Source organism: Salmo salar, chromosome 11, assembly GCF_965601325.2.
Source record: "Salmo salar chromosome 11, fSalSal1, whole genome shotgun sequence".
In the NCBI taxonomy this organism is placed as follows: domain Eukaryota; kingdom Metazoa; phylum Chordata; class Actinopteri; order Salmoniformes; family Salmonidae; genus Salmo; species Salmo salar.
This window is the reverse complement of record NC_138301.1, coordinates 50,943,803-50,965,363: the sequence shown is the minus strand read 5'-3', so window position 1 is coordinate 50,965,363 and position 21,561 is coordinate 50,943,803. Positions and strand designations below refer to the sequence as shown.

The following is a 21,561-nucleotide window of genomic DNA, read 5'->3' as shown; positions in this document are numbered from 1 at the left end:
TAGGGGCAGGGGGAGGGTAGGATGGAGAGCCTAAGCTTTTCTGCTTTGTGGATTAGATGATGAAGGTCTCACAAGGCCTTGGCACGCAGCAGGCTAATGGCTAAGGGTTGTGGCTGAAGGCTGAGAAGGGTGCTATATCTGTTCCTTCAGACACTGCTAAGAAGGCTTAGGCCTCTGGAGGAGGAGAAACCGCTTGTTAAACAAGGTCTGATAGGGCCTGAGGGGCCAATGGGGTTCATTGGTTCATTTGAGAGCCAAATGACTCTCAAGCTGATCAATGTGTTTGTCCAAGCTTTCAAATTGTGGTAGATTTCAACACTGGTTGTTTTCATGTGGCATTGTAATGGTTGTCTCAATGTATTTAATGTAACACGTGATACTGTTCCCACACCAAGCTACTGTACTGCTTATAGTGTCTATGACCAGAGCAGGAAGGTGGAACTCAAAATAGTGGTTAAGCATTGCTAGAATATACTCTGTGTGTGTGTGTGTGTGTGTGTGTGTGTGTGTGTGTGTGTGTGTGTGTGTGTGTGTGTGTGTGTGTGTGTGTGTGTGTGTGTGTGTGTGTGTGTGTGTGTGTGTATCAGAGACAGTGCTGTATTCCAATTGGTTTTGTCCCAAATGGCACCCTATTCCCTATGTAGTGCACTACTTGTGGCCAGGACCCATAGGGATCTTGTCAAAAGTAGTGCACTATGCAGGGGATAGGGTGCCATTTTGGGACTTAACCATTGGCTGCTGCCGCTGAGCTAAGCTGCTTCTAAAACACTTGTTTGATGTCTCCTCACAGGTGTCCAGGATAGCCCCTGATGTGTCGTCCTGTTTCTGAACTATTTCAAAAGGCCCTTCTGCTGGTGTTAGACCACTAATACTGAGTGGCATTCCTTATCTAGCTGGCATTCTGGGAGCTCGGCCAGACGGCCACAACTGGCTCAAACTACTTCTCAATGTTTAGGTGTTTCATTTTGTAAAGGTAAGAAACTAGGCCAGTTTGTGGACAAGAAAACCCCTGGTCTATAGTAGTGCACTATACAGGGAATAGGACTCTGGTCTATAGTAGTGCACTAGATAGGGAACAGGGTTCCATTTGGGACGGAGACTAAAAGACTCAGAAAGTCTGATGGGAATTCACACTCGTTTGCTGAGGGTTGAATGTTGAACTCTCTTACTCTCTGATATTTTAGTTTATATTTCAGCTTTGCAGAATGTGTGAAAGGTTAACATATGTTTTATGAGATAAGGACTAAAATAAATACTACTGATTTCATTACATACATGTGTGTCCCAATGCTATTTTCTATGTAACTGTTTATGATATTAATTTAGCATTTCTTCAGTTTTTTGTAAACTGTGAGCAAGAATCAATAAAGTCAAAGTCAATATCAATATCAATACTGCTGAGAACAGTAACTCCTTTTCAGACGAACATTACAGACAGTGACAATGTGTAGAATATAACATTACAGACAGTGACAATGTGTAGAATATAACATTACAGTGACAATGTGTAGAATATAACATTACAGACAGTGACAATGTGTAGAATATAACATTACAGACAGTGACAATGTGTAGAATATAACATTACAATTCTCTCTCTCTCTCTCTCTCTCTCTCTCTCTCTCTCTCTCTCTCTCTCTTCCAACTCACTTATTACTCTCTCTCTCTCTCTCTCTCTCTCCCAACTTACTTATTACTCTCTCTCTCTCTCTCTCTCTCTCTCTCTCTCTCTCTCTCTCTTCCAACTCACGTATTACTCTCTCTCTCTCTCTTCCTACTCACGTATTACTCTCTCTCTCTCTCCCAACTCACGTATTTCTCTCTCTCTCCCTCTCTCTCTCCCTCTCTCTCTCTCTCTCCCTCTCTCTCTCTCTCTCTCTCTCTCTCTCTCTCTCTCTCTCTCTCTCTCTCTCTCTCTCTCTCCCAACTCACTAATTATTATTATTACTGTATGTTCCCTGCAGCTGTCTACCTGGCCTCCCAATGTCCCTTCAGTCATTGGAGGAATAAAGCAGACAGAGTATGAAACCTTCTTGTCATTCTGAGGTTTAAATTGTTTCCGAAATGGAGCCTTGTTATATCCTGTTATTTATTCTGTTATTTATTTTCTGTACCATGTCCCTTTCTCCACAGCCCACATCTAATAAGAGCTATATCTGTGTCCCAAAATGGCACTCCATTCCCAAAGGGCACTGGTCAAAAGGTAGTCCACTATAAAGGCAATAGGTTCCATTTGGGACATGATCATGAATGAATCTATGGTATAACCAAGGCCTGTAATCCTCTGAGAAATGGCTGGGGCATACTGTATACCAGTGGAGGCTGCTGAGGGGAGGACGGCCCATAATAATGGCTGGAACGGAGCGAATGGATCGGAACACATAGAAACCATGGAAACCATGTGTTTGATGTATTTGATAGCATTCCACTGATAACTCTCCAGTCATTACCACGAGCCTGTCCTCCCTGATTAAGATGCCACCAACCTCCTGTGCTGTATAAACCCATACTGTTGTAGCCTAGGCTAGTATTATACGTTTCTTCTGAAACTATGTCAATATTACTGACAGTACCATTTTTAAGACTTTTATTGTGAAGCACTTCATTATTCCCAGAAGGCACCTGTGTGTGTGTCCAGAGGGAAAGAGAAGGGTGTTGATGGGATTCCTACTTGACGGTGTTGTTGTGATTAGAGAACTAATACAAGATAATGAACTTTACCTGTTGGAACCCATTTATTCTAAGACCTACAAGTCCTCCGGAAGAGACTGAATATACAGTGGTGAACTGTAGTCTGAGAAATGGTTGGGACATATACACCCTGCTGTCATACAGTGGTGAACTGTAGTCTGAGAAATGGCTGGGACATATACACCCTGCTGTCATACAGTGGTGAACTGTAGTCTGAGAAATGGCTGGGACATATACACCCTGCTGTCATACAGTGGTGAACTGTAGTCTGAGAAATGGCTGGGACATATACACCCTGCTGTCATACAGTGGTTGCCATGACATGTGGATACTGATGAAGTCCAGTCTATTGTCCAAGTAGTGTTGACAGCCAGACTGGGAGGACCTCTAGTGGTAGGAAAGAGTAACTGGTGTTGTTGTTAGTAGTGGACAGAAGGTAGCGCTGTTCATTTGATTTATACTTTGTCTTTGCTCACTGTTGGAAGTTGCCACTGCATCTATACTCTGATGGGAAGCTTGTTTTCTCTTCCTCTGAGCTGGTGTATGATAGCTTGGTGTAAACCTGGTTTCTACTCATCCCCTTCAGTTAATAGACAGCTTGGTGTAAACCTGGTTTCTACTCATCCCCTTCAGTTAATAGACAGCTTGGTGTAAACCTGGTTTCTACTCATCCTCTTCAGTTAACAGATAGCTTGGTGTAAACCTGGTTTCTACTCATCCTCTTCAGTTAACAGATAGCTTGGTGTAAACCTGGTTTCTACTCATCCCCTTCAGTTAACAGATAGCTTGGTGTAAACCTGGTTTCTACTCATCCCCTTCAGTTAACAGATAGCTTGGTGTAAACCTGGTTTCTACTCATCCTCTTCAGTTAACAGATAGCTTGGTGTAAACCTGGTTTCTACTCATCCCCTTCAGTTAACAGATAGAAGAAAAATACAAGTTTAAATTGATCAAGGCATGAAATCATAAATACAGCACACATGTTTATGATAGCAGAAATGTACAGTATCTAACACGAAACAGATTTTATATAAATATATTACATTACATCGTGAAAAATATAGACCATGGACGGCTAGACAGAAATGTAACTGAAGATATGAGACACAAACATTCTGTCCACAGTAAAGGACATTTTGAGTCTGGTGTCCAACACACAGCAAAATCCATTATAACACATTATCAAGCTCAAAAGCAGGCCTGTTTTCAACACTCTCTTACAGCAATGACAAATTTACATGGTTTTCTTACACACAGCAATAAGATATTTACAACATCCTGTTACACACATCAGTTTGTTAGCTTTCAGCATGTTCACTTGCAGTGTGTCTTGGTGCAGTATTACTGAGCGTCCATTTTGTTTTTGTGTGTATTAGTTCTTGAACATGTCACACAGAAGTTTCTCCATGGGGGTGTTGCCGATGGTCCTGTGGAAGAAGAGGAGCTCGATCCGCTCAGAGCTGACGAAACGCAGAGAGGGCAACAGCAGGAGGAGCTTCCCAAATCTACACAGAGAGACAGAGAGGGTCGGGAGTTATACACTTTGAATTTACAGCAACGAGATTCCATCAAAGTCCTGAAGTGTCTAAAAACAGAAAATGAAACTGATTCCAATTCTGTTACCAGCTATCAAAATAATATCAAGATCAAGTCATTTACAGATCCATAAGAGTGAAATTTGATTTCACCGGCCATTTTAACATCCTCTCATTCTTCAGGTTAGTAGCTAGCTATACATACAGTGGATCCATTTTAACATTCTCTCATTCTTCAGGTTAATAGCTAGATATACATACAGTGGATCCATTTTAACATCCTCTCATTCTTCAGGTTAGTAGCTAACTATACATACAGTGAAATCCAGATCCATGTGGATTAAAGGCCATAAAGGAAGAGTCTGAGAGCAGGGAGGTTGTGTAGGGAGGTCAGGGAGGTTGTGTAGGGAGGTCAGGGAGGTTGTGTAGGGAGGTCAGGGAGGTTGTGTAGGGAGGTCAGAGAGGTTGTGTAGGGAGGTCAGGGAGGTTGTGCAGGGAGGTCAGGGAGATTGTGCAGGGAGGTCAGGGAGGTTGTGTAGGGAGGCCAGGGAGGTTGGGTAGGGAGATCAGGGAGGCTGTGTAGGGAGGTCAGGGAGGCTGTGTAGGGAGATCAGGGAGGTTGTGTAGGGAGGTCAGGGAGGTTGTGCAGGGAGGTCAGGGAGGTTGTGTATGGAGGTCAGGGAGTTGTGCGGGGAGGTCAGGGAGGTCAGGGAGGCTGTGCAGGGAGGTCAGGGAGGTTGTGCAGGGAGGTCAGGGAGGTTGTGTAGGGAGGTCAGGGAGGTTGTGTAGGGAGGTTGTGCAGGGAGGTCAGGGAGGTTGTGTAGGGAGGTCGGGGAGAATGTGCAGGGAGGTCAGGGAGGCTGTGTAGGGAGGTCAGTGAGGTTGTGTAGGGAGATCAGGGAGGTTGTGTAGGGAGGTCAGGGAGGCTGTGTAGGGAGGTCAGTGAGGTTGTGTAGGGAGGTCAGGGAGGCTGTGTAGGGAGGTCAGTGAGGTTGTGCAGAGAGGTCAGGGAGGTTGTGTAGGGAGGTTGTGCAGGGAGATCAGGGAGGCTGTGTAGGGAGGTCAGTGAGGTTTTGTAGGGAGATCAGGGAGGTTGTGTAGGGAGGTCAGGAAGACTGTGTAGGGAGGTCAGGGAGGCTGTGTAGGGAGGTCAGGGAGGTTGTGCAGGGAGGTCAGGGAGGTTGTGTAGGGAGGCCAGGGAGGTTGGGTAGGGAGGTCAGGGAGGCTGTGTAGGGAGGTCAGGGAGGTTGTGTAGGGAGGTCAGGGAGTTGTGCGGGGAGGTCAGGGAGGTCAGGGAGGCTGTGCAGGGAGGTCAGGGAGGTTGTGCAGGGAGGTTGTGTAGGGAGGTTGTGCAGGGAGGTCAGTGAGGTTGTGTAGGGAGATAAGGGAGGTTGTGTAGGGAGGTCAGGGAGGCTGGGTAGGGAGGTCAGTGAGGTTGTGTAGGGAGGTCAGGGAGGCTGTGTAGGGAGGTCAGTGAGGTTGTGCAGAGAGGTCAGGGAGGTTGTGTAGGGAGGTTGTGCAGGGAGGTCAGGGAGGCTGTGTAGGGAGGTCAGTGAGGTTGTGTAGGGAGATCAGGGAGGTTGTGTAGGGAGGTCAGGAAGGCTGTGTAGGGAGGTCAGGGAGGCTGTGTAGGGAGGTCAGTGAGGCTGTGTAGGGAGGTCAGTGAGGTTGTGGAGGGAGGACAGGGAGGTTGTGTAGGGAGGTCAGGGAGGCTGTGTAGGGAGGTCAGTGAGGTTGTGTAGGGAGATCAGGGAGGTTGTGTAGGGAGGTCAGGGAGGCTGTGTAGGGAGGTCAGGGAGGCTGTGTAGGGAGGTCAGTGAGGTTGTGTAGGGAGGTCAGGGAGGCTGTGTAGGGAGGTCAGTGAGGTTGTGCAGGGAGGTCAGGGAGGTTGTGTAGGGAGGTTGTGCAGGGAGGTCAGGGAGGCTGTGTAGGGAGGTCAGTGAGGTTGTGTAGGGAGATCAGGGAGGTTGTGTAGGGAGGTCAGGGAGGCTGTGTCAGGAGGTCAGGGAGGCTGTGTAGGGAGGTCAGGGAGGTTGTGTAGGGAGGTAAGTGAGGTTGTGCAGGGAGGTCAGGGAGGTTGTGCAGGGAGGTCGTAGTAGTCCTACCTGGCAGGCTGACTGGAGTAATGTGATCTGATGTGTTGTCCCAACATCACCTGGGACTGATCCTGTAGGTTCTCTACCTGCTCTGGGTCCTTCAGACCTCGGGTCTCTGTGACAACAAAGAGAAGAATGAACGATCAGTCAAACAGGCTAGTCTCATGTCTTATCCACATGGCCAGACAGAATCTGGGGAAGTAGAATTTACACCCCCAGAAACAGAAAGCCCTAATCCACATCAAACAGAAAGATGTATCGCATTACATTCAGCTCTGGTCACAAAAACATCACCACAGATTATATCTGGCCAAAAAATTACACCATAGCAACAAAAATCCCAAACCAACGTCCCCCTGACCCCCAGACACCCACCTGGTTTGAAGAGGACGATGGCCTTGAGGCAGGCAAACTCAGTGGGGTCTACGGCCAGGGCTTTGAACCTACTGAAGACCTCCTGGAGCAGGCGCAGGTCCACGCTGGTGTAGGATGTCTTACTCTGCATGGTGGGGGGGGACAGGTCGGGGAGGGACAGCAGAGGACAGCTGTCCAGGGGGAGAGACCACTGGATGGCACACAGCAGGAAGAGTTCAGACCATGCCTCCTCCAGCAGGATTACCTGGAGGGTAACAAGGAAGTCAGATCAGTGGGGGTCACACAAGGTTAGAGGTCAAGGGTGACAGGTCATAAACATGACATCACAAACTATGCAGAAACATGTTTTAGAAGCAGTTCAAGGGTCTTTAAACAGATGAAAGTTCTTTCAAACTATTCTTTGCACCGTAAAAAAAAACTCCTTGTTTACCCATTTGATCTATATGAAAGCGTTCATATTGACTAACTATTAGTTACCAAACAATGTAGCAATATGTTTAAAATAAGCAGTTTATACTGTAAGTAAACCCTATCATAGTATCCCGTCTTACCTGGTCTCTGAAGGGGAGATTGGAGAACACTGGCAGGTTCTTGGCCCATTTAACAGACATAAAGAGAAGCCGGGCTGACGTCTCGTACACATTCTCTGTACTGGAAGGGTACAGGGACATGTGGTAGTCTGAGGACTCCCTCTCTGGCTCGTTACTGGTCACATCAATGTTCTCATCAACTGGGAAAGAAGTGGAATTATTTAAATACAATAGATCAAACCTGGAGATTATGTAAACTGGGAGAGAAATGGTAAATACTTGAGAAGAAAGATTAAGAAGTAGAGAGAGGGAAATGAAGAAAGAGAGAGAGAGAAATAAAGAGAGAAGAAAAGAGAGAAAGAAAGAGAGAAACAGAGGAAAACCAACGAACAGCCATAATAAAGCCCTCCTCACCATCCTCAGGCTCCAGTTTAGCGCAGGTCTCAGCGGTCATGAGACTGACCATGAAGCGGTGGTTGTTCTGTGGGCTGGGAGGTCCACAGCGCTGCGGTGGGGCAGAGGACGAGCTGATTGAGGTGGAGGTGATGTGAGGCCGGGTGATCACTGAGCAGGAAGAGGAAGAGGAAGTGGGATCCCGTGTGGTGGACAGATGCTCCTTGTCTGTGTCCACGTCGATGGAGTCCAGACGCACCTGAGACGTGCTGCGGGGCTGGCGCTCGTTCTGGACAGCTGGGGGAAAGGTCAGACACAGCTCAGACTCCTGCTACACCTTTACACTTCACTGTCCAAGGAGACAGACTACCTCAACAAACATATCCCAACTCTAACTTCAATTATACAAACTTTCACATCTATTCATACTGAAAAAAACGGATTATTATCTTTGACTTCAAATAAATACATTTCACTGACTCACCATCTTTGTTCATGCCTGCCTGTAGGCACTTCTTCAGCCGACAGGCTTGGCACTGGTTACGATGGGCCTTATCCACTGGGCACATGCCCGTACCAGCCTGACACCTGTTGGGATGAGCAGAGGAAAACATATTTTACAGTATGTGAACTATTCTAGAGATTTAAACATCAACTACGAAGTCAGGTTCAAACTTAAATGTATTAAACTCACAAATAGTTAAAAAAAGAAAAAAAAGTGAAGTTGTGATAACACAGTTAGCCGATCTATCAGTGGGTAGGTTGACTATACACTGGGCTAGAGTGTCTGTTACCACTCCAACTCACCTGTATATGAGTCTCTGTGGGACGCTGACTATACACTGGGCTAGAGTGTCTGTTACCACTCCAACTCACCTGTATATGAGTCTCTGTGGGACGCTGACTATACACTGGGCTAGAGTGTCTGTTACCACTCCAACTCACCTGTATATGAGTCTCTGTGGGACGCTGACTATACACTGGGCTAGAGTGTCTGTTACCACTCCAACTCACCTGTATATGAGTCTCTGTGGGACGCTGACTATACACTGGGCTAGAGTGTCTGTTATACCACTCCAACTCACCTGTATATGAGTCTCTGTGGGACGCTGACTATACACTGGGCTAGAGTGTCTGTTATACCACTCCAACTCACCTGTATATGAGTCTCTGTGGGACGCTGACTATACACTGGGCTAGAGTGTCTGTTATACCACTCCAACTCACCTGTATATGAGTCTCTGTGGGACGCTGACTATACACTGGGCTAGAGTGTCTGTTGCCACTCCAACTCACCTGTATATGAGTCTCTGTGGGACGCTGACTATACACTGGGCTAGAGTGTCTGTTACCACTCCAACTCACCTGTATATGAGTCTCTGTGGGACGCTGACTATACACTGGGCTAGAGTGTCTGTTGCCACTCCAACTCACCTGTATATGAGTCTCTGTGGGACGCAGACTATACACTGGGCAAGAGTGTCTGTTACCACTCCAACTCACCTGTATATGAGTCTCTGTGGGACGCTGACTATACACTGGGCTAGAGTGTCTGTTACCACTCCAACTCACCTGTATATGAGTCTCTGTGGGACACTGACTATACACTGGGCTAGAGTGTCTGTTATACCACTCCAACTCACCTGTATATGAGTCTCCGTGGGACGCTGACTATACACTGGGCTAGAGTGTCTGTTACCACTCCAACTAACCTGTATATGAGTCTCTGTGGGACGCTGACTATACACTGGGCTAGAGTGTCTGTTATACCACTCCAACTCACCTGTATATGAGTCTCTGTGGGACGCTGACTATACACTGGGCTAGAGTGTCTGTTACCAGTCCAACTCACCTGTATATGAGTCTCTGTGGGACGCTGACTATACACTGGGCTAGAGTGTCTGTTGCCACTCCAAATCACCTGTATATGAGTCTCCGTGGGACGCTGACTATACACTGGGCTAGAGTGTCTGTTACCAGTCCAACTCACCTGTATATGAGTCTCTGTGGGACGCTGACTATACACTGGGCTAGAGTGTCTGTTGCCACTCCAACTCACCTGTATATGAGTCTCCGTGGGACGCTGACTATACACTGGGCTAGAGTGTCTGTTATACCACTCCAACTCACCTGTATATGAGTCTCTGTGGGACGCTGACTATACACTGGGCTAGAGTGTCTGTTATACCACTCCAACTCACCTGTATATGAGTCTCTGTGGGACGCTGACTATACACTGGGCTAGAGTGTCTGTTGCCACTCCAACTCACCTGTATATGAGTCTCTGTGGGACGCTGACTATACACTGGGCTAGAGTGTCTGTTATATCACTCCAACTCACCTGTATATGAGTCTCTGTGGGACGCTGACTATACACTGGGCTAGAGTGTCTGTTGCCACTCCAACTCACCTGTATATGAGTCTCCGTGGGACGCTGACTATACACTGGGCTAGAGTGTCTGTTACCAGTCCAACTCACCTGTATATGAGTCTCTGTGGGACGCTGACTATACACTGGGCTAGAGTGTCTGTTGCCACTCCAACTCACCTGTATATGAGTCTCCGTGGGACGCTGACTATACACTGGGCTAGAGTGTCTGTTACCAGTCCAACTCACCTGTATATGAGTCTCTGTGGGACACTGACTATACACTGGGCTAGAGTGTCTGTTACCACTCCAACTCACCTGTATATGAGTCTCTGTGGGACGCTGACTATACACTGGGCTAGAGTGTCTGTTACCACTCCAACTCACCTGTATATGAGTCTCTGTGGGACGCTGACTATACACTGGGCTAGAGTGTCTGTTACCACCCCAACTCACCTGTATATGAGTCTCTGTGGGACGCTGACTATACACTGGGCTAGAGTGTCTGTTACCACTTCAACTCACCTGTATATGAGTCTCTGTGGGACGCTGACTATACACTGGGCTAGAGTGTCTGTTACCACTTCAACTCACCTGTATATGAGTCTCTGTGGGACGCTGACTATACACTGGGCTAGAGTGTCTGTTACCACTTCAACTCACCTGTATATGAGTCTCCGTCGGACGCTGACGATACACTGGGCTAGAGTGTCTGTTACCACTTCAACTCACCTGTATATGAGTCTCTGTGGGACGCTGACTATACACTGGGCTAGAGTGTCTGTTACCACCTCAACTCACCTGTATATGAGTCTCCGTCGGACGCTGACGATACACTGGGCTAGAGTGTCTGTTACCACTTCAACTCACCTGTATATGAGTCTCTGTGGGACGCTGACTATACACTGGGCTAGAGTGTCTGTTACCACTTCAACTCACCTGTATATGAGTCTCCGTCGGACGCTGACGATACACTGGGCTAGAGTGTCTGTTACCACTTCAACTCACCTGTATATGAGTCTCCGTCGGACGCTGACGATACACTGGGCTAGAGTGTCTGTTACCACTTCAACTCACCTGTATATGAGTCTTCGTCGGACGCTGACTATACACTGGGCTAGAGTGTCTGTTACCACTTCAACTCACCTGTATATGAGTCTCCGTCGGACGCTGACTATACACTGGGCTAGAGTGTCTGTTACCACTTCAACTCACCTGTATATGAGTCTTCGTCGGACGCTGACTATACACTGGGCTAGAGTGTCTGTTACCACTTCAACTCACCTGTATATGAGTCTTCGTCGGACGCTGCGTTTGAAGAATCCACTGCAGCCGTTACAGGCGTAGATGCCGTAGTGTTTTCCACTGCTGGTGTCCCCACAGACCTTACAGAGCAGTGCTGGACTCAGGGCTTTACCCGGGGATGGACTCTTTGCTGGGGGACAACAGAGAGAGAGAGGTGGGGTAGTTAGAGACTGAACGAGGAATGCTTGCTGGCTGCTGTATGCTGGGGGACAACAGAGAGAGAGAGGTGGGGTAGGTAGAGACTGTACGAGGAATGCTTGCTGGCTGCTGTATGCTGGGGGACAACAGAGAGAGAGAGGTGGGGTAGTTAGAGACTGAACGAGGAATGCTTGCTGGCTGCTGTATGCTGGGGGACAACAGAGAGAGAGAGGTGGGGTAGGTAGAGACTGTACGAGGAATGCTTGCTGGCTGCTGTATGCTGGGGGACAACAGAGAGAGAGAGGTGGGGTAGGTAGAGACTGTTCGAGGAATGCTTGCTGGCTGCTGTATGCTGGGGGACAACAGAGAGAGAGAGGTGGGGTAGGTAGAGACTGTTCGAGGAATGCTTGCTGGCTGCTGTATGCTGGGGGACAACAGAGAGAGAGAGGTGGGGTAGGTAGAGACTGTACGAGGAATGCTTGCTGGCTGCTGTATGCTGGGGGACAACAGAGAGAGAGAGGTGGGGTAGGTAGAGACTGTACGAGGAATGCTTGCTGGCTGCTGTATGCTGGGTAGTGTTGCATTAAAGATCCAACTATCAAATTATTTACAATTTAAATTAAGCAGCATTACTTTTTTCTCTCCAATATAAATAATATATTTTTTTCTAAGATCTGGTTAATATTCCCCCAAAATATATGTTCTACTAATTGAAAATTATTATTTGGATCAATTAAATAAAATACATGTGAAATGTCAGATCTGATAGAAAAAGAACATTTGACATGTTTAAAATGTTTGAAATGTGGAGCCACAAACTAAGCACTGTTATCAGTAACAACTCCATCAGGCTCACCATGCTGCCAGCAAGCTGGTCAGCAACCTGTTGTTTCTAATGGGAGAGAGGGCTGTACTGAGGGCTGCACTGAGGGCTGTACCTGTTCTGCTAGTAAAGAAGCAAACCGCCCACACATGGTAAATGCTAATCCCAAGCTCTTCATTACGGAACACAATCAATAATATACAACTTGGTTTCTGAAACTCTGGAGCAGCATTTACCATGCGCTGGGTTTCACTTCCTTTATTCTCTGAGCTTTTGGCCCGAGCACCAGTTTTTAGAAATGATGATTTTAAGAAAAATCCATATCAGCCAAACATTTACCTCCTCTGCTGTCACAGTCGGTGCCACTGCTCCCTGAAGATTCACTTGGAGAGGAGGAAGGATGGATGTTAGACAGGTGTTCCTCCATCATGGTTTCTCAATATGTCCTAACGGTGTCTTGTGGACTGGTCACTTTTCCCCCCCACCTCTATCAGAGGGTTACTGTAAACGGCTTTAAAAGTTCTGATATTGTATCCCAATGCAATGACTAGCCTAGCTGCTGTGTGACGGTTCTTCCTTTTGCAGTGAGGAGGTCACACCAATGGCCTCCCCTGATGTCTGGCACCTTGGCAATCAGCGATGAGTGTCACTGCCAATCTATTGGAGTGCAGAAATGTGCTGATGGATGGGTAGCTGTAACTGGCAGGCTCCTCGTGTCCGCAGTCAGACTGGCAGACGGCTGGTCAGTTCAGTTCCTCTTTAGTCCAGATCAACTCTCCTATGGTCACGCAGTCACTGGATGTCCTGTCCGGTTGTCTCTCCTTCCTCTGTCCCTTGGTGATGGAGATACGATGATTTCTCAGTCTCTCTCTCTCAGGTCCTGGATAGTCTCTTGGTCTCTGTAACAGTGGTGTGGATCTGCTGGACAATGGAAGTTAGTTAACACTGTGAGTTGCTCTGTCCTGTCCTCCCCTCTTGTCCGGGAGCTGTGTGTGTGTCTGTGGGTCCTGACTGGTGGCTGCTCCTCTAAAGGGGAGACGATGGGGACCGGTGGTGGGGGCAGGATTAGTCCACAGCGCTGTGTAAGCACATGCTGCTTATTACTCATCCTCTTAATCTTTACTGTTATGTTCATCCACTGGTCTGATCAATCAGTCACATTTCCAGGACTTAGAACAATGTGGATCAAGGTGGCCGGAGGAGGGGGGGGGGTCTTTATCATGTGGGTAAGAAGAAATATTGATGGAAATATTAGAAGAGAAGTATACAGAAAGTCACAGAGGGTCTCTCTCTTTCTCTCTCTTTCTCTCTCTTTCTCTCTCTCTCTCTCTCTTTCTCTCAATTCAATTCAAAGGCCTTTATTGTCATGAGAAAAATATGTTTACATTGTCAAATCAAGTGAAATAGATTATAAACAAAAGTGAAATAAACTATCAACAATGAACAGTAAATATTACACTCTGAAATGTTCCGGAAGAATACAGATATTTCAAATGTCATATTATTTATATATACAGTGTTGTAATGATGTGCAAATAGAGTACAAAAGGGAAAATAAATAAATATAAATATAGGTTGTATTTACAATGGTGTTTGTTCTTCACTGGTTGCCCTTTTCTTGTGGTATTGTGGTATTTCACCCAATAGATATTGGACTTTATCAAAATTTGATTTGTTTTCAAATTCTTTGTGGGTCTGTGTAATCTGAGGGAAATATGTGTCTCTAATATGGTCATACATTTGGCAGGAGGTTAGGAAGTTCAGCTCAATTTCCACCTCATTTTGTGGGCAGCGTGCACATAGCCTGTCTTCTCCTGAGAGCCATGTCTGCCTACGGCGGCCTTTCTCAATAGCAAGGCTATGCTCACTGAGTCTGTACATAGTCAAAGATTTTCTTAATTTTGGGTCAGTCACAGTGGTCAGGTATTCTGCCACTGTGTAGACTTTCTGTTTAGTGCCAAATAGCATTCTAGTTTCCTCTGTTGTTTTTGTAAATTATTTCCACTGTGTCAAGTAAATATCTTTTTGTTTTCTCATTATTTGGTTGGGTCTAATTGTGTTGCTGTCCTGGGGGTCTGTTTGTGTTTGTGAACAGAGCCCCAGGACCAGCATGCTTAGGGGGCTCTTCTCCAGGTTAATTTCTCTGTAGGTGATGGCTTTGGTATGGAAGGTTTGGAAATCGCTTCCTTTTAGGTGGTTGTAGAATTTAACGGATCTTTTCTGGATTTTGATAATTAGCGGGTATCGGCCTAATTCTCTCTCTCTCTCTCGCTCTCTCTGTCTCTATCTCGCTCTGCCCCTCTCTCTCTCCCTCTCTCTCTCTCTCTCTCTGTCTCTCTGTCGCTCTCTCACTCTGTCTGTCCCCCCTCTCTCTCTCTGTCTCTCTCTCTCGCTCTCTCTCTCACTGTCTCTCTCTCTCACTCTCTCTGTCCCCCTCTCTCTCTCTCTCTGTCTCTCTCACTCGTCTGTCTATGAGGGTATCCATCAGTCAACAGCCCTCTACGATGTCTGTGCCTTTTTAAAGGGATGATTACATGGACTGGGAAGCACATTATTATGTTTGCCGGACCCATCAATTTGTATTGCCCTCCTCTCTCTCTATATCCCCCCTGCCTCTGTATGAATTCCAGCTCAATTTCCCCCTGTATATTTGATCTATGTGATTGCTCTCCATTCAGTGTTTGCCAAGGTATCCAGCTGACCCATTATATCCCATTTAGACTCTCTCTTGACAGACTGGAGAGATTGGAGATCGCCCTGGTCCAAAAGCGGTCTGGGGGGTTGCAGAGGAGAATAATTGAATTTTAAATGGCTAAATTATGTTTTGGGTTGGACTAATGTTGTCTGTCTATCAGTCAGTTAGTTGTGGGAGGGAAAAGGGGGCCAAATGCATTATTCAGTGGTAACCTTGGTGAGTATGGCCATATTGGATCATTACACCGTCATTACACCATAGCCATACCTGGTATACTGTCCCAGTATCATAACCATACCTGGTATACTGTCCCAGTATCATAACCATACCTGGTATACTGTCCCAGTATCATAACCATACCTGGTATACTGTCCCAGTATCATAACCATACCTGGTATACTGTCCCAGTATCATAACCATACATGGTATACTGTCCCAGTTTCATAACCATACCTGGTATACTGTCCCAGTATCATAACCATACCTGGTATACTGTCCCAGTATCATAACCATACCTGGTATACTGTCCCAGTTTCATAACCATACCTGGTATACTGTCCCAGTATCATAACCATACCTGGTATACTGTCCCAGTATCATAACCATACCTGGTATACTGTCCCAGTTTCATAACCATACCTGGTATACTGTCCCAGTATCATAACCATACCTGGTATACTGTTCCAGTATCATAACCATACCTGGTATACTGTCCCAGTATCATAACCATACCTGGTATACTGTCCCAGTTTCATAACCATACCTGGTATACTGTCCCAGTTTCATAACCATACCTGGTATACTGTCCCAGTATCATAACCATACCTGGTATACTGTCCCAGTATCATAACCATACCTTGTATACTGTCCCAGTATCATAACCATACCTGGTATACTGTCCCAGTATCATAACCATACCTTGTATACTGTCCCAATATCATAACTATACCTGGTATACTGTCCCAGTATCATAACCATACCTGGTATACTGTCCCAGTATCATAACCATACCTGGTATACTGTCCAAGTATCATAACCATACCTGGTATACTGTCCCAGTATCATAACCATACCTGGTATACTGTCCCAGTATCATAACCATACCTTGTATACTGTCCCAGTATCATAACTATACCTGGTATACTGTCCCAGTATCATAACCATACCTGGTATACTGTCCCAGTATCATAACCATACCTGGTATACTGTCCAAGTATCATAACCATACCTGGTATACTGTCCCAGTATCATAACCATACCTGGTATACTGTCCCAGTATCATAACCATACCTGGTCTACTGTCCCAGTATCATAACCATACCTGGTATACTGTCCCAGTATCATAACCACACCTGGTATACTGTCCCAGTATCATAACCATACCTGGTCTACTGTCCCAGTATCATAACCATACCTGGTATACTGTCCCAGTATCATAACCATACCTGGTATACTGTCCCAGTATCATAACCATACCTGGTATACTGTCCCAGTATCATAACCATACCTGGTCTACTGTCCCAGTATCATAACCATACCTGGTATACTGTGCCAGTATCATAACCACACCTGGTATACTGTCCCAGTATCATAACCATACCTTGTATACTGTCCCAATATCATAACTATACCTGTTATACTGTCCCAGTATCATAACCATACCTGGTATAGGTATAAGCACACCAGATTCAACTAATCAAGGGCATGATGAGTAGCTGATTAGTTGAATCAAGTGTTGTTGTGCAGAACTAGAAGAAAAATGTGTAACTTTGGAAAACACGTTTAGAAATAATACTTGAGAGGGTCAAAGATAAGCTTCAATAGGAACGACGCCTGAAGGCAACAGTTGTATTATAGTTGCAGAATGATTATTCATATCTGCAGTCACCAGTCAGACTGAGTCCTGGTGCCATCACAACTTTCACCTGGAGTCACCAGTCAGACTGAGTCCTGGCCCCATCACAACTTTCACCTGGAGTCACCAGTCAGACTGAGTCCTGGTCCCATCACAACTTTCACCTGGAGTCACCAGTCAGACTGAGTCCTGGCCCCATCACAACTTTCACCTGGAGTCACCAGTCAGACTGAGTCCTGGCCCCATCACAACTTTCACCTGGAGTCACCAGTCAGACTGAGTCCTGGTCCCATCACAACTTTCACCTGGAGTCACCAGGCAGACTGAGTCCTGGCCCCATCACAACTTTCACCTGGAGTCACCAGTCAGACTGAGTCCTGGTCCCATCACAACTTTCACCTGGAGTCACCAGGCAGACTGAGTCCTGGTCCCATCACAACTTTCACCTGGAGTCCACAGTCAGACTGAGTCCTGGCCCCATCACAAATTTCACCTGGAGTCACCAGTCAGACTGAGTCCTGGCCCCATCACAACTTTCACCTGGAGTCACTAGTCAGACTGAGTCCTGGTCCCATCACAACTTTCACCTGGAGTCACCAGTCAGACTGAGTCCTGGTCCCATCACAACTTTCACCTGGAGTCACCAGTCAGACTGAGTCCTGGTGCCATCGCAACTTTCACCTGGAGTCACCAGTCAGACTGAGTCCTGGTGCCATCGCAACTTTCACCTGGAGTCAACAATCATACTGAGTCCTGGTGCCATCGCAACTTTCACCTGGAGTCACCAGTCAGACTGAGTCCTGGTGCCATCGCAACTTTCACCTGGAGTCAACAATCATACTGAGTCCTGGTGCCATCGCAACTTTCACCTGGTGACACCAGTCAGACTGAGTCCTGGTGCCATCACAACCTTCACCTGGAGTCACCAGTCAGACTGAGTCCTGGTGCCATCACAACTTTCACCTGGAGTCACCAGTCAGACTGAGTCCTGGCCCCATCACAACTTTCACCTGGAGTCAACAGTCAGACTGAGTCCTGGTCCCATCACAACTTTCACCTGGAGTCAACAGTCAGACTGAGTCCTGGTGCCATCACAACTTTCACCTGGAGTCACCAGTCAGACTGAGTCCTGGTGCCATCACAACTTTCACCTGGAGTCACCAGTCAGACTGAGTCCTGGTGCCATCACAACTTTTACCTGGAGTCACCAGTCAGACTGAGTCCTGGTGCCATCACAACTTTCACCTGGAGTCACCAGTCAGACTGAGTCCTGGTGCCATCACAACTTTCACCTGGAGTCCACAGTCAGACTGAGTCCTGGTCCCATCACAACTTTCACCTGGAGTCCACAGTCAGACTTAGTCCTGGCCCCATCACAACTTTCACCTGGAGTCCACAGTCAGACTGAGTCCTGGTGCCATCACAACTTTCACCCGGAGTCCACAGTCAGACTGAGTCCTGGCGCCATCACAACCTTCTGGTGATTTCATCAGTTGTTGTTATCTCATACAGTTGACTGGTCTCAGTGAATCATGTTAATCTGGACATGACGCTCACTACAATATGGCCACGCTTGCAGTTTCTCTATTTTCTGCTACTTGGCACATAAATGACATCAGACAAGACATCTGTCTTCTACAAGGATTTTGTTTGTTTGTTGCAATGTTGTTCTGTTTTTGTTGCTGATTAGTTCTTGCTGATTATTCACTTTGTTGTTAGAAACAACAATATTTACTGTATGATTCAGACACACATACACACAAAAAAATGTGTAAGAACACTTTTTATTTTTTGTAAATGTTTAACTTTAATCGTCCAAGTATCTGATCAGTGATTTGATTCAGAGTTGCTCCTGTTCTGATCCCACACAGCAGCAAGGAGCTACAACACAGCCACCTGTTGAGGCTGAAGGACACCACAGCACAGGTCACATTCAATATCTTTTAATCAATTAATTAAACAAACTTTATTAATAATAAAGCATATTCATTTTTTGTTAATTTGGTGTGAAATAAACAATACTTTGCATAACTGGATAGAATTGATGTATAACAATAGTTATACAAACAGTATGCTACAGGCTAATGTAGCTGCTGTATTCCACTCATCCCATCCTCACCCCATTACCCACACAGTATTACAGAAGTATGCAGTCCATCCTGAAAAACTGAACAGAATTGAGGGGAAACTTGCTACAGGATAATTCAGCTCAGTGTTGTCACTGTGTATCCACACTGTAGCCTAAAGCCTCTTTCACCATAAGCACTCTGTTTACGTTGCACCGGATGTCATTCATTTCAGTGGGGAGCTCCACACTGGAGTGGAATTGCAATGCCCCCGTTGCGAGATGGACGCAGCACACTAGAATTTTTCCTAACTTTGCTTCGTCTTCAGTCCAGCCAAAGTCCGCCAAAGAACAGGAAATTACCATAACCACAGAAGAACATGAAAATATGTGGTTTTCGGTGAAGGCTTTATGGGATAGCTAGCTACTCGTAAATAATTACCCATTCCTATAAGTGAGTACTATTTTAATAGTAATGTTAAATAATACACATTGGCTGTTAAGCCGATTTTATATTATATGACTGTTGCCTCCATTTTAAGTTTATGGTAATGGTAATGATGTTTGTTTTTTAGGATAATTATTAGGTGGAGGTTGCTAGCTACAGTGGTATTTTTAACCTAGCCTAGCTTTTAGCTAGCTGCTCTTCAAGCTAGCTTGACTTGCTATAAAGTTAGAGAAACAAGTAGAGGAAAAAGTAACTAAATGAAACATGTTTTATTATCACCTGAAACAATATGTTTCTCTTGTGTTGAATGAAAAGGTCAAATTTTGTAATCTCCCAAAATAAATGTGATCTCTGACGAGAGACTAGGCTCTCCTCCATGTTGTCTTGCATGGAAACCCTATGCTTTCCATCCAGTAGCGGAACAAGATTGCATGAAGATGAAGTACGGCATAATTAAATACATCATGATGTATGTTGAACACTTCCTGTTGAACGTGGATGTAACGATCGTCGTAGTAAATGGACCAAGGCGCAGCGGGTTGAGTGCTCATCTTAACTTTTATTGTGAACACGACTAATAAACGAACAAACAGTCTTGTAGGCTCACACAGCAGTACAGAGAACAACCTCCCACAATTCCAAAAACAAACATACTCCTAATTATAGGACCTTCAATCAGAGGCAACGATAAACAGCTGCCTCCAATTGAAGGCCCCAATCCCAAATACCTAAACATAGAATTAAACACCCTAGAACAGACATAGAAATAAAGAAACATAGAACATAGACCAAAACCCCGGAATACATAAATCAAACACCCCTCTACATAAACACACACCCCGAACCATATAAAACAAATACCCCCTGCCACGTCCTGACCAAACAATAATAACAAATAACCCCTTTTCTGGTCAGGACGTGACAGTGGAACGAGGGAGATCTTGGTTTGTTGTTTTGAAAGTATAGTTTTTTTGAAAGTGTATTGGAAAGTTTCTTAGTGGCTAGCTAACTTTTTAGTTTGGATTCCGTGACGCATTTGGCATCAGTTGCTGGGACTGCTACTCTCTGTCCAGTGATCCTGGTGGGAGTACCATTGAGGACAGTGGTGTCTCACTTTCACGGGTGAAGGATCTTTTAAACATACAACAATAGTTATCCAAGCAGTTGTTACAACAACAAGAAAATAGCCTGAAGTGTTTTGTCCAAATACTGGTCGATTCAACTAATAAACTAATGGACAACCTGACCAGAAAGGTCCAGGACCTGAAGAACAGTTTGCAGTTCTCCCAGGGTCAGCTCGATGAGGTGAAACAGGAGAACGGCAAGATGACAGCAATCTGTAAGTCATTGAGAGAGGACATCAGTGTGAATCCATGATAACGATGACGGATAAATCAGACTCAAGGGGCAATCAAGGCGGAACAACATGGATGTGGACGGAATTGCAGAATTTCCACATGAGACCTGGACAGAGTCTGAGGACAAAGTGAGGGAAATTATCTCTGAGAAATTAAAGATGGACCACCGGAAGATTGAGGTGGAACGCTCCCACAGGACTGGAAAACCCACCACCAGCCCAGGCCGATAGTGGTTAAGTTCCTGAGGTTCAAGGACAAGAGCGGTAAAGCGGCCTTTACTGGTTCTAACAGCAGACGTATAAGCTTGTTGCCAGCTCTTAGCAAACTGTTGGAAAGAATTGTGTTTGACCAAATACAATGCTATTTCTCTGTAAACAAATTAACAACAGATGTTCAGCATGCTTATAGAGAAGGGCACTCAACATGTGCTGCACTGACACAAATGACTGATGTTTGGTTGAAATAAATTGATAATAAGAAGATTGTGGGAGCTGTATTGTTAGATTTGAGTGCAACCTTTGATATTTTTGACCATAACCTGTTGTTGAAAAAACATGTGTTATAGTTTTTCCACCTCTGCCATATTGTTGATTCAGAGCTATATAACTAATAAAACTCAAAGGGTTTTCTTAAATGGAAGCTTCTCTAATGTCAAACATGTAAAGTGTGGTGTACCGCAGGGCAGCTCTCTAGGCCCTCCACTCTTTTTTATTTTTACCAATGACCTGCCACTGGCATTAAACAAAACATGTGTGTCCATGTATGCTCATGATTCAACCACATAAGCATCAGCAACCACAGCTAAGGAAGTCATTGAAACCCTTAACAAAGAGTTGTAGTCTGTTTTGGAATGGGAGGCCAGTAATAAACTGGTCCTGAACATCTC

At 45.7% G+C, this 21,561-nt stretch overlaps 1 protein-coding gene across 1 annotated transcript; it reads right to left on the bottom strand.

The window, feature by feature from the left end:
- Positions 1-3,661: 3,661 nt before the first annotated feature.
- LOC106592245 (photoreceptor-specific nuclear receptor) lies at positions 3,662-13,267 on the bottom strand. Its single transcript, XM_082958004.1, has 8 exons — positions 12,594-13,267; positions 11,273-11,423; positions 8,105-8,208; positions 7,642-7,917; positions 7,249-7,427; positions 6,698-6,941; positions 6,332-6,437; positions 3,662-4,196 (listed from the first exon to the last, which is right to left on the bottom strand). Exons 1-8 carry the CDS (start codon positions 12,682-12,684, stop codon positions 4,064-4,066), a joined length of 1,284 nt encoding a protein of 427 aa, XP_082814130.1. The 5' UTR covers positions 12,685-13,267; the 3' UTR covers positions 3,662-4,063.
- Positions 13,268-21,561: the final 8,294 nt, after the last annotated feature.

Coding starts and splice junctions, on each gene's coding strand:
- LOC106592245 (XM_082958004.1), bottom strand. CDS start 12,684: ATGATGGAGGAACACCTGTCTAACATCCATCCTTCCTCCTCTCCAAGT. Junction 8,209..11,272: donor CGACGAAGACTCATATACAG/GTGAGTTGAAGT, acceptor TCATCCCAACAG/GTGTCAGGCTGGTACGGGCA. Junction 4,197..6,331: donor TACTCCAGTCAGCCTGCCAG/GTAGGACTACTA, acceptor CTCTCTGTGTAG/ATTTGGGAAGCTCCTCCTGC.